This window comes from Erythrolamprus reginae, chromosome 3, assembly GCF_031021105.1.
Source record: "Erythrolamprus reginae isolate rEryReg1 chromosome 3, rEryReg1.hap1, whole genome shotgun sequence".
NCBI lineage: Eukaryota > Metazoa > Chordata > Lepidosauria > Squamata > Dipsadidae > Erythrolamprus > Erythrolamprus reginae.
Genome location: NC_091952.1, coordinates 48,477,251 through 48,491,589, shown reverse-complemented (window position 1 = coordinate 48,491,589; position 14,339 = coordinate 48,477,251). Strand labels below are relative to the sequence as shown.

At 37.5% G+C, this 14,339-nt stretch overlaps 1 protein-coding gene across 3 annotated transcripts in view; it reads left to right on the top strand.

Moving 5' to 3' along the window:
• The window catches only part of CPNE5 (copine 5), a 197,778-nt gene that overhangs the window by 57,426 nt on the left and 126,013 nt on the right, over positions 1–14,339 (top strand). For all 3 annotated transcript variants that reach the window (XM_070745132.1, XM_070745131.1, XM_070745134.1), the window contains exons 4-5: positions 8,296–8,399; positions 11,609–11,648. In XM_070745132.1, coding sequence (XP_070601233.1) covers positions 8,296–8,399; positions 11,609–11,648 — 144 coding nt within the window. The remainder of the gene's footprint in view (positions 1–8,295; positions 8,400–11,608; positions 11,649–14,339) is intronic.

Genomic DNA, 14,339 nt, shown 5'->3' with positions numbered 1-14,339 from the left:
GGTGTAGATGGTCTCAGTGTACATAAAAGAAAATATATGTTTGTCAAGAATCATTAAGGTACAAAACTTAATGATTGTCATACCGTACAAATAAGCAATCAGGAAACAATCAATATTAATATGAATCGTAAGGATACAAGCAACAAGTTACAATCATACAGTCAAAAGTGGGAGGAGATGGGTGATAGGAGTGATAAGACTAATAGTAATAGTAATGCAGCCTTAAGAAATAGTTTGACAGTGGTGAGGGAATTATTTGTGTAGCAGAGTGATGGTGTTCAGGAAAAACCTGTTCTTGTGTCTACTTGTCTTGGTGTGCAGTGCTCTATAGCATCGTTTTTGGGGTAGGAATTGAAACAATTTATGCCCAGGATGTGAGGGGTCAGTAAATATTTTCACCACCTCTTTTTGATTCATGCAGTATACAGGTCCTTAACTAATGGTAGGATTAGGGCTAGATGAAACATAGATATTGTTCTGGTTTCTGGTAGAAGTTTAGTAATTACAAATAACTCTCATTAAATGCATCATTTCATGAATAAAGCAATTCCATTTATTTCTCTGCTCTTTTGTACCTCAACACATTTCTGACATCAATCGGTCCGTTATCTCTCTTCTAGCCGCATTCCTCACATTCTTTTTCCTGCTTAACTTAGACAAGATTTATTTCCTAACTACATAGCTATAAAAAACAGTCACACTGACTAAATACAATACAAAATACTTTGGCTTACTTTAGCGTGGCGAGAAAAACCCCTCCATATTTCTTTTCGGCAATGTTGAAACTCCAATTACCTCACTACAATATTTAACCCATTCCTCTCCTTAATATCTTCTTCCAGACCTTTGCTCTCTACGTTTCTGAATTCTTCTGAATTTAGGATTAACCCAGCATGCATCTGATTCTCCCTCGTTAGATCCTGAACTCATAGCCCCATCCTGTGGCTGGCCTCCCACCTGTTCTACTACCTGTAACCCAGGCCCCCCCACTACTTCATAAACACTATCTGAATCTGAGTCCTCAATATCTTCATCATCCTCCAACTGATCAAGAGTATATACAACAGATATGTGTGTGCATGTGTATTCATACATATATACATACCTGGGGAGAGGGGGAGAGATAGTGGTTGCAGTGGTATTAATGTCTATGAGATTGGAGTTATGAAGGTAACATGTTTAGTACAAGGATGGGGGAATGCCTGAAATCGAAGGCAATTCTTGGAATTGTGAGCATGTGGTATGGAAGGAATAGAAAACTGCCTTAGATGGTAGGCATGATTGTTGGCAGTGGGTTTTGCTTTTCGCCTAACCAGATGGCTAAACATAAATATCTCCATTGTTAGAAGAGTGAAGAATATTTGTACTTGTTTTTCATATAAAGTCAGAGAGGGGGAAGAGTCCTTCCCTCGTATGAACTGAACCCAGCTGATCATTTGTTACCTCTTAGTAAGAGTTAAACTAAATGTGTCTGTATTGAAGGTGGATATTTTTAAAATTGCAAATAGCAGTTGGTGGGTAGGAGGGACTGTCAAAGCAATTGTGATGGGGGAAATTTAAGCCTTTCCTTCCCTGGAAAGATTCTGGAAAATACTTTGGTGAAGAGAGGGGGAGATTTGCATTGAAGGGATCATGTTTTACTACTTCCTTAAATTTTCATTTAGTGTTTGGTTCTTCACTCTCGCTAAGCTTAGTCTGCAATGCCAGTGGGGTAAAAATTTGTCAAAGTCTTCATAGATCTAGGTATCTCTACAGTTCCCACAATTTCATTGACCAGATTGGCAGAGATTTCTGGTTCTAATCATCTGGAGGGTTCATTAGGGCAAGACTGGCTTATACATTATAATACAAGTAACAAGATACATGGCAGCTTGTAAATGTGAAAAAAGTTCACTTTGAGGACAATTCCGAGACTCTATCAGTGGCATTTATAGAAGACACAGATGATCTCAATTCATCTCTTTTCATCTTAATAGAATAGGATGTTTGGTGGAAATTGAATGCCAGACTGACAGGTTTAACCTTTTTTGAAGAAGAAGTAAGAAGCTTCAAATATTAACCCTCTGAGGGGAATCAATTTACTTTATTTTCCTCCACAGATAGCAGCGTTTGGCCAACTTAGTATCTGCTAAGGAACTAAAAAGGGTCAAGCCTATTAGGACTCAGAAAGGAGACCACCTGGGGACCCTAAGCAAAATTGATCCATAGGCAAAATAGAGGAGTCACCTTTTCCCCGCAAACCTCAAATCTGTGGAAAAAGCATTGGCAGTAAAAAAAAACCATTGTTGCTAAGAAAAATACATGGTTGGATCTGTGAAGTCATCAGGAATTAAACTTGACTCAAGGGTGTTTTTATTTTCACTGCAGTCATAGATATTGTAACTGTACAGTGTTCCCTCGATTTTCGCGGGTTCAAACTTCGCGAAAAGTCTATACCACGGTTTTTCAAAAATATTAATTAAAAAATACTTAACGGATTTCCCCCCCATACCACGGTTTTTCCCACTCGATGATGTCATATGTCATTGCCAAACTTTTGTCCGCCTTTAATAAATATTTTTTTAAAATAAACTTTAATAAATAAACATGGTGAGTAATAATCTAAAAGGTTGCTAAGGGAATGGGAAATTGTAATTTAGGGGTTTAAAGTGTTAAGTGAAGGCTTGTGATACTGTTCATAGCCCAAAATAGTGTATTTACTTCCGCATTTCTACTTCACGGAAATTCGACTTTCGCGGGCGGTCTTGGAACGCATCCCCCGCAAAAATCGAGGGAACACTGTATAGTGAACCATGTTGCAGTTCAAGATTAGATCCCGTCACCTGCCCCAAGTAGGATGCCCCCTAGCAACGAGTTTGAAACTGCAGAAATCAGCCTCAGACCAACATGTGGCGCCTTCCCAAAAATAACAGATGCTCAGCCCATAGCAACATGATCCTTTGGGGGATTTGCTAAAAACATCCCATATTATTACTATTATTTTAAGCTCTGTGTTTTCCTGATAACAGATGCATACGGAAAGTGACTCACTTACTGTAATGAAGTTCAGCATCTATGCGTGGCAAGCACACCAACTCTATGGAAATTAGTTTTAATTATATATTGTGTTTAGCTACTTCGTCAATCAACAAAGTGTAAATATTTTGAATAAATAAACATGGATTCTTTGATAAACAAAATGTTTGAAGGGGAACACGAGAAAGACAGAGCATTCTGATATTGTTCTTGGGATCTATTGGAATCTATTGGAGCCACTCTCCCATCTCAGGAGTCACATATATGTCAGCTTTGAACTACTTTGTTACACCATATTCAACACCCTCTCTTTTTACCTTTCTTTTCTTTTTCTCTTTCACATTCATTCATTCACTCACTCACTTATTTGTTTGTTTATTTATTTGACTTCTGTGCTACCCAATCCCAATAGGACTCAGGGCGGCTTACAACAATATAAGAAATACAATACAATAAAAAGAAGTCAAATGTTAATTACTAAATAAATAAAAAACCAAATTATAAAAAAAACCCCAAACAATAAACCAATCAATATACACATACATACCATTCAACACAATTTGTCCATGACAGATAGTAGTAATCATGGCCCCCAAGGCCTGCTGGCAAAGCCAGGTCTTCACAGCCTTTCGGAAGGCTAGTAGGGTGGGAGTAGGATGGGATTCCATAGAGTTGGGGCAGCCACAGAGAAGGTCCTTCCTGAAGTCCTGCCAACCTGCATTGCTTAGTCAATGGGACCTGGAGAAAGCCAACCCTGTGTGATCTTATTGGTCTCTGGGAGGTATGCGGCAGGAGACCATCCCGTAAATAGTCTGTCCTAAGCCATGTAGGGCTTTTATTTTTAAAGTACTCACTATACATGTTGTTGTGGCCCAGCTCCTGCCCCAAGGAATGTGGATGTGGATGTGGGGGAAACATCCACATGCCACAGGTCTGTTTTGCTACCGATGGAATCTGACGACGAAGCCTCCTCTGACCAAGGAAGCATGAGTGACAGGGAAGAGGGGAGTTTGGCGGACAGCCCAGGAGGAGATCAATCATCTGTATCATCCTTGGATTCTGAACAAGAATTAATGACACATACACGCATGCGTAGAGTGATGCCTAGGACACAACAACTGAAGGATTATTACAGGAGATAAGTGAAGCCACCTGTGGTTGGATGGGGCTGCTGTAATTAGTGCTACAGATAAAAAGAGCAGCGTGCTGGTTTAGCCTCGTGGAAGTTTATCTGATTCATAGTTTCATCAAGATCGTGGTTTGCTGTTTCCATGTTCAAGATTGTGTGTTGAATTTCTGGACTTTGGAATTGGACTCAATTTCCCAGTTACTGGGTGAGAAATTGGATTGCATTTAACCTGTGCCTTGTGTGTACCAGAAAATCCCTTTGACATTTAAAAAGGGAGTTGTTTTTAATTTTCTGTTGATAAAGACCTTTTGTTTTCTTTCTATCGTGTGGTGTGTGTCTGTTTGGGACTAATTACCCTGTCATTACGAGCGTTTGAGACATGCCAGCAGAACACATGTAAAATCTTTTTAATGAAAGCTATTTTAGAAAAAAATCAAAAGCTACAATATATAAAATACAATAAAATCAAAGCTCATAACAATCACATTAAATGTATCCCCTTTAAAATATCTTCTGAGTTTTCAGACCTGCGCTGGAGCCTCTCCTCAGGAGCTTCTTTCCCACCAAAATGTGCTCCTTTCACATTCCGGTGAGAGAGAAATTTCCTGAGGAGGGGCTCCATCATGAGTCTGAAAGCTCAGAAAACTAACCCTCTGATCCCAGTGATCCAAATTGGATACTGCAACATTATCCTGGGACTAGAGAAGGTCTTTGGCACTACTTTTGCACCCTCCAAGACCATTGCAGATGTGTGCGTGCCCGGCAGCATGAGATTTGGCCACTGCACATGCACAGCAAGTGAAATCTCATTTGAGGACACGTACGAGATTTCGGCGATTTTCTCCAATATTTTTGCTTCCGTGCATGCAATGGGGAGCCGGATTGTGGGGGCAATATGCTGGCTCTGTTAAAAAGTGCTATTGCTAACGTATTGTAAGCCACCCTGAGTCTAAGGAGAAGGGTGGCATAAAAATTGAATGAATGAATGAATGAATGAATAAATAAGAAAGAAAGAAAGAAAGAAATCATCGGAAATCACCGAAATCTTGCTCACGTGAGCATTTTCACACATGCGCAGCAGCCAAATCTTATGTTGGGGTGCACATGCATGCGTTGGGGGTGTGCAGCTACGCACACATCTCTAAAATCGCTACTGGAAAGTAGCACATTACCGTTCCGGTAGTAGACCATCACTGCCTGGGACATGTATATTTGCCTTCATTCATGTGTGAATATTCTCTTCCCTTCTGTATAAGCATTTGGTTCAACCTTAAACATATTCAGGTGACTGCAACCTGATGGACCTAGCAGAGGCTGCCTTTTCATTCACATAGTTATAGCTAAAATTCTGCCCTGTCTGTTTTTGAATGATTCCTGTCTGCTCTTTGCTCAGTTTCTAGAGTACTTTCTCTATTTCATCTACAACACTTTCTTTTATGGCTTTTTATATGTCACCAGTTTAAAACTGGTATCCTCATTTTCTTGCTCCCATTTCTGGACTTTTTTCCCTTTGGGGGGCTGAGTTGAGGATGCAAAATCCTGAGGCTCCTCTGTGTGGGCAATACTCATCAACAGCTTAACCAAACTCTTTAATTTTTCTTTTTGCTTCTGGCTTCACAATTCATCACAGAAAGTAAGAGGAAAGCTGGGCATTCAGCATAAAGTTTATATAGACAAATAGATATTTTAAAGTTCCCATTTTCGTATTTTTGCCTACTGTAACTTTTCATTACCTTTTAAAGAAACCTAGACACCCCCCTTTTATTGTCAGGCAATTTCATATCCTGTCATCTTAGGTACATACTTGGATTTGCTCCATTCTGCCTTGGTCTTGAAAATCTCTGCTGCCATTTGGTATACAGGCTTGAAATCCCTCTGCTTCCTGAACATGTTAGATGGAGGTTCTGAAAATTCACCCCTTTGTTGTGTGACCGCCCCTGAGGAGTAATGGTTCTAATTAATATCTGACTAATTGAAGTACTTGGAGACTTAGTCACGTAGCCGTCAGATATTCTCACTAGGCTAGCTTTGTCTCAAGGCGACTACTAGTTGTTGTGATGCAAAGAGGAAATTAGCAGTTCTTGATGCAACAAACTTCTGTCTTCACAAGTGATTTTTTTCTCCTTCCCCTTTGCTGATTATATTTTGCCCTGTCCCCCCAGCTGTGCCTATGTAGCTGTGCTGCTTTCTGTGTGCGTCACTTGCTGTAATATCTCTAGCTTGCACCTAAAAGTGGAGCATTTCTTCCAAATGTGCCTGCTCGCTTGGCAGAGTCCTTGCTTTCTGGAAAGAAATCAAACAACTTTGGCTGCTGAGCCTGGAAATTCTGATATGTTGGAGGAGGCACAGATTTTTGATAATTGAAATATTATAAAAACAATAATTTGGCTGAAACTCAATCGATTAAATACTGTTTCTTGTTTTGCTTTGTTGTGTTTAGTTTCTTTCCTTTGCTAATTGATGCACATTTCACCTGTTTCTGCCTTCGTGTGTATTATCTGCAGTACGGCATAACTAGAAACAGCAGGCTAGTACATCCAAATTGTTGCTTGTATCCCTATGATTTATATTAATATTGATAGTTTCCTGATTGCTTATTTGGACCTTATGACAATTTATCTTTTCTTTTAGTACACTGAGTGCATATGCACTAAAGACAAATTCCTTGTATGTCCAATCACATTTGACCAATAAAGAATTCCCTTCCCTATCTATCTATCTATCTATCTATCTATCTATCTATCTATCTATCTATCTATCTATCTATCTACCTACCTACCTACCTACCTACCTATCATAACAAAATCTTGACCATCGCATGTAAAGTGCAAAGGAACCATATGCCATTCAAGAAAATCTATCTATCTATCTATCTATCTATCTATCTATCTATCTATCTATCTATCTATCTACCTACCTACCTACCTACCTACCTACCTATCATAACAAATCTTGACCATCACATGTAAAGTGCAAAGGAACCATATGCCATTCAAGAAAATCTATCTATCTATCTATCTATCTATCTATCTATCTATCTATCTATCTATCTATCTATCTACCTTTCTACCTACCTACCTACCTACCCATCATAACAAAATCTTGACCATCACATGTAAAGTGCAAAAGAACCATATGCCATTCAAGAAAACAATTTTTGAGAAGAAGGGAGAGGAAATTAACAAATCCTCCATGCACCCTCTTTCTTCTCTTCTGTTGATGTTGTTTCTTTTCACCTGCCAAGACTGAAAAACTTTGTCCTGAAGCAGAACTAGGCAAACTGTGGCACTCAGCCCAATTTCTGAACTGCCTGTAAGTTATCTGAAAGAAGTCTCTCCCCAGCCAGTGTTGCTATTTCTCAGCATGCTAGAAATTGAAGTCAGCACTTCTGAAAGTTACTTGCTCTGGAGACGAAGAGATGAAAGAATTATTTCCTGCTCTTAAGCCTAGAAGGAGGCAATTGATGATGCTTGTAAGATGCATAAAACAAAGATATTTAATGCTACCTCGTATTTAAATGTATCCAGCCTAGCCTTCATCCAAGAATCAGTTTGGTGTGTGATAAAAATACTGTTTCTTTTCAAGTCTTCTTACTAACCTAAATACTAACCTAAATATATTATATACCCTACAGAATTACAGTAGGACTAATTATACTTAAATGTTTCGAATAGACTTATCAAGCAACATAAGATATAGATAATAAAGATGCTCATTGCAATGTAAACTAAGACCGAAACATGAATAGAACTAATGTAATAATGTGAATCGTTGTATAATAATGTATATATATTAAGGAATATAACGGATCTTTGTATTTTTTTCCACAATTCTTATTCTCAAACCAATATAAATGTATTTTCCTTTCCCCTCCTCTCCCCTCCTTTTGATTTTGTACTCCCCTCTTCCTCTTTCATTAAATTAATAAATTATTTTTTTTTAAAAAAAAGCTACCTTGTATTTAAATGTTTCCAGGCTAGCCTTCATCCAAGAATCAGTTTGGTGTGTGATAAAAATACTGTTTCTTTTCAAGTCTTCTTCGAATCTTCGGAGAAGGGCGGCATGCAAATCTAATAATTAATAATAATAATAGTTATAATGCTACTGGATTTGTCACACTCATTTGGTTCCCTTTTCCTTTCCCTTTTCAGTTTGGCAGGACTGAAGTCATTGACAACACCTTGAACCCTGACTTTGTGAGGAAATTCATCCTCGATTACTTTTTTGAAGAGAAGCAGAATTTGCGCTTTGATCTGTGAGTGACATATTTCTTGGTCTTCTAAAGACTGTGAGCGTGTGTGAAGGGAATACCAGTGTGCACCAAAATGACTTCTCAATTTGGCTGTATCCTGTAAATGGTGAGATTCTGTGAAGAATATACAGGTGCTCTACCTTAAACAGGGTGCACTGAAAAGAAAAATAGCGATGTGAAATGAGATCCAAAGGAGGTCTCTTTATTCTGAGCTCTAAGGGCAACAATAATTCTATGTACATTAAAGGCAGAGTATTCACTGTTCAATAGGTTACAAAATTTGTAAATGTAATACATTAGATTCCAAATTTTTATCTTTATTTTTTTCTCCGATATCGTACTAATACCATTAGTGTAGGTCAGTGATGGTGAACCTTTTTCCCCCTCAGGTGCCTAAAGAGTGTGGGTGCGCGCTACTGCACATGTGGGAGTACCCATACCCATAATTCAATGCCTTCTCCCACCCTTCTGGAGGCCAGAAACTGCCTGTTTCCCAACTTCTGGTGGACCCAGTAGGCTTGTGTTTCACCCTCCCCAGGCTCCAAAGGCTTCTCTGGAGCCAGGGGCGGGTAAAAATGCCCCCTCCAGATGCTCTCTGGAAGCCAAAGTGCTTCCCAGAGTCTTTGTGTGAGCCAAAAATCAGCTGGCCAGCACACACATGCCCATTGGAGATGAGCTAGGGCAACACCTCGTGTGCCAGCAGATATGGCTCCATGTGCCATCTCTGGCACCCCTGGCATGGGTTCGCCATCACTGGTATAGGGTTATGTTTCAACATCTGCGTGATGCACATCAGGAGAAAGTTAAAACAGTTACATTTTGATCTATTTTATGCTGACATTAAACTTATATAATGTTGTACCGCATGATTCTTGACAAATGTATCTTTTTCTTTTATGTACGGTGAGAGCATATGCACCAAGACAAATTCCTTGTGTGTCCAATCACACTTGGCCAATAAAATTCTATTCTATTCTATTCTAATGTCAGGGTAAAATAGAACCAGATTCAATTTATTTGATTCAATTTATTAGATTTGTATGCTGCCTCTCTCCAAAAACTCGGGGTGGCATACAAATCTAATATATTTATAATATAATATATAAGATATAGATGTCTTAATCTTCTTCTGCTCCCCTTTCATCATGACGGACATCCTTTGGGTCCTCTACTAGACGTGGGAAATATTCTGCTGTTTTATTAATGAATTATTGCATATTGATTTAGCAATCAATTGTAGCCCATTGATTTCTTAAGACAGAATATTCCAACTCTCCAAATGTCCCCATATTTATCTTAATACATCATTTTAATTATAAATAAATTAACTATAGGCGTAGCAACTTTTGAGAACATTTGTAATAATATCAGTAGTTTAGGAACTTCAGAAACTATTTCTGCAGACCCAGTATATCTTTAAAAGATATTTTAATTAAGTAAGCAGTCATCAAACAGTCTTAGATAATCCAAAATGGGATGTATTTTTTTTTGCCAAACATTGAGTGTTTTTGAAGAATTTTTTAACCTTTTGGTCCATAATTTCCATAATAATTATTTACTAGCAAACTTAATTTAGATTTCCCCATAATGTCAATTTCTCATGAGAGTTGGATTAAATTTGAATTTCCTTCCCAATATACAAATTTTGAAACTTTTAATGTGAGAAAACCAATTAAAAAGAAACCAAAATGTTGGCCAAATATAAGAAGGCAATGTAATAGCTTTCTAATTATTCCCAAAATAGTTTTTGAGGTAATCAGAAGAATTGCAAAAGCAATATAGGTCACAATATATGCCAAGTGATATAATTGAAAATTGACAAATTAAAATCCCCAAATTCAGAAAAAAGTAATTCTAATATAGAAAATCTATGAGTCTGAGAATACCATGAAAGTTTTTTTAGTATCCTGTCAGACTGGTTAAAACCCATTACAAATATTAACATATGATTTCCTCTAATAATATGCATTAACTTTGGACTTATTTTTATATTGACATTTATTCTTCCCCATAGACTACTGGAGATTTTACGTTATTTTTTTATATTTGAAATAAGCATTCACTCCCAATGCAGATCTTTCTCACAATGTTCCATTTCCACTAATTTGATACCTAAAATATTTTTAGATATTTATGTAGAGGTCAATAGTGCCAACATCACATTAAATAAAAGTAAAAATCAAGTAAATTATTAAAGTACTCTTGATGTATTAACAGTCTTGATGAATTCCTCATAGTATTCCAATAGATGAAGAAATAATTCCAGTTGTGATGGATTTGGACTGTTACAAATGATGCCTTCCTATCTTGTGCAAATATGCCTTTGCATTCTTTAAGTCCTAGTAAATATATGTGAACTGTTGCTGAAAGAAACTCGCTTTGCAATTTTATGACGTACTGTTCTCCTTGGTATGCTTGGAATGAACATCCTCCAAATAACTATCCTTTATTTTATCAACCAGTTGTAGTAGTAGTAGTAGTAGTAGCAGCAGCAGCAATAATAATAATAATAATAATAATAATAATAATAATAATAATAATAACAACAACAACAAGTATTATTATTATTATTATTATTATTATTATTATTATTATTTATTAGACTTGTATGCTGCCCTTCTCCGAAGACTCGTTGTGGCTCACAGAATATATTTTTACAATATCTGAATAACTATCAGTCATAACTTCAGTGAATCATTTAACAATTGTGGCAAGAAAAGTTGTAAAGTGGAGCAAAACTTGCAACAACTGTATTGCTTAGCAACAAAATGTTTGGCTCCGTTGTGGTAGTAAATCCATGCCTACCTGTATTACAATCTTTGTCATATTCCATCAGCTGTACTCTTGTTTCCATTTGTCTGTTTTGCCATTTCCCCCCAATCTACTTCTTCCAGATGCATTAGACTTCAGATGGCATAATAATCCGCCAAAATTATTTTTTGGGAGTGGATATGGGAGATGAGGTCTGCAAATGATTGGAGAACACTTTTTAAAATAATGGGCAGGAAAAGGATTCTGCTTCAGCCTCAATCGGCTAATCTCAGAAACCCATGCAGAAGAAGTCAAAATCTTGCTCTCCAGCCCTGACTCCGCTTCCTTCTTCATAGATATTGTACAATGTCCCTGCTGTGTAGGTTTTGCAAAAAGAAAAATGCCAAGATTCTACATGGTTGAAATGCCAGTGTGTGATCTCTGCTTCTTCTTCCCTGCAGTTATGATGTAGATTCCAAGAGTCCTGATCTGTCCAAACATGTAAGCTAAGTATACATTTTCTTCTTCATTTACAATTATTATTATTTTACTTGTTATAAATTGCAAGCAAACTGTGGGCTGGAGAAGGCTGCTCTACCCACTTACCTGGGAGCAAGTCACACTGAACTCAGTGGAACCTGTTTTCAGTTAGGCAGCCGTGGCTACCGTGGTTAGGCCAGGCCAGCTTAACCAAGGTGATGTTTGGGAGTTGCCGCCCAGGCCCATAAGCGCTGCCTCTGCTGGGCACTCACAACAAATGGTGTAGAAGGAGGCTTTAGGGTGCCAGTTGCAGAGGATGCTCCTCCTTCTCCAGCAGCAGTTTCACCCTGCTGTTCATAGTTACTGTGGCACCCATCAAAAACAACAAGACCCCACGTAGCTGCCCCACCTGGCTGCCTTCTCTTCCCAGCTCGGAGCAACATGCAACTGGGAATACATTCCCCGTACAGGGGAATCAATCGATCACAGGCGCCCCCCTGGCATTGCTCCATGCCCCCCAGGGGGGGGCACCCCACTATTTGAGAAGCAGATGGTGTTTTTGAGATATTTAAGTCTGTGATACATTTTTGTTGCCTATATTTCAGTACATCATATTCACGTAATTCAATAAGCCAGAATTGTAAAAATAAAACAACCAAAAACCTCTTGATAAATCACCCATATGATAGATGCTATACAGGTTTTCAGTTTTTTCCGCTTAGCTGTACCTTTCATTGAGAGTGTCCAAGAGCCCTCGGAGAGGGGAGGCATATAAATCTGATTAACAAACAAACAAACAAACAAACAAACAAGCCTGGATCACTTTAACTGTGTTTTGTTCAGGGTCTAAAACTATAGTTTTCTTTTAGCTTCTGATTCTGTTTTTTCCAGAAATAAATAAACCCTGGTTCATATTTTATTCTAAATAAACCACAGACAGAATTATCCAGGTTTCATTAGTCACTCCCATTTAGAATGGGAGTCAAGTGATTACGAATTGGGTTTGAGCATGATACTTACTAAGTTAAACTTATTTACAATTTTAACTCACCTTGTAAAGTTTCCTAATATCGGGTTAATCTATTTATCTATTATGCACTGGATAGTAACACCAATTGTGATTTAATGCAATTGGCTATGAACACTGTCAGAGACGTTTGCCATTGGTTGCTACCAGACTTAGCTACACTAAAGGTGCTACGTTAGATTGTTACGGAGTTACGATTGTTTCAGGTCCAGGTAGCATCACATATAGTTGCAGATGCCCCAAAATTAATTAATTAATTAATTGCTGTATTTTTCAGAGTATAAGATGCACCTTAGATTTTGGGGAGGAAAATGGGGTTGGGAGTTGGGATCTGCCTACTAGGGATTCATCTGGTTAGCATCCTTAGTCTGATCAGCGTCAGCACATTATTTTATCCCCTGGTTAGGCCTGGAAAAAAACTTTTTTGGAGCAAGTAGCAATGAAAAATGCCTGTAAAAACTTAGGGCTGGAAAAAAACATTATTCTGAGCAATTAGCAATAAAAAAAGCCTGCAAGCAGGGAAGATCAGGGAAGATTGTTAGTACCTCATTAGGACTGGGAAAAAAAGCTTCAAAAAAAGCTACATTCAGCGTAAAAGATACACCCAAATTTTTAGCCTGTTTTAGGGGGAAAATATGTGTCTTCCACTCGGAAAATTACGGTAGCTTTATGTAAAATTATATAAAGTGACAGAAATATTACAAAATAGACAAATTGTGAAAAGATTTTGCAAATCTCACCTAGAGATCTCCCTCAAGAATCCTAAAATATTGACCATCTTCCATTAAAAATGGGGAGAAAATTTCAAATGTCAACATTCTTGCTTAAAAATCTATGAGAATTTATGTAAGCACAACAAACCAAAATATTAATTTTAAGAATTATTTTAATAGACTCATTTTAAAATATTGTATTTAATTGTGGGGCACCACAAATGCCATACATACACATATATACATACATGCATACATACATACATACATACATACATACATACATGTATATGTACATGTACTGCAAGGACTTTGATGCTTATGGGTGACTGAATCTGGGTCTTTCAACATGCAGTCCATGTAGGGTAAACCATTGAATAAAGGTTTTTCTAAGTTGTGAAATATTGTTAAAACTGCTTTTTATTCTTGCCCTTTCTACACATACTTTGGTTCATTCTGTTCTTTTATCCTGAATTATTATAGTGTAAAATGTAATTATAGTGTATATAGTGTAAAATGTAATTATAGTGTATAATGTAAAGGTTTTGCATTTCAAGTGAGTAAAAAACTGCAAAGAAGTGAGTCTCAGTTATTATTTTTGCTAACTACTTAAATCATGCATCAGTAATTTTGTTAGGTACTCATTGCAAAGTGTAGGTTTATGGAGTGACAGTGTAAATTATAATAAATTGGCATGATTTGAGGAAGCAGATATAGTCAGGTTATGCTGGAGGAAAAAAATACCAGTCTATTTTTTTAACCTTCTGTTTTACTAACATTACTAAGATTTAATTTATGAGAATATGACAGTCAAAATGATCCCAATTCTGCTGCATTCTGGCTCTACAAGACAGGATCAATGATGCCAGAGGCTGAAGCACCTATTGTACCTGGACAGACACTGACTAGGCACTGAGCCTGCTACAGGATGTCCTTGTTCCATGCAATTAACCTGATGCTACTGTCTTTCCA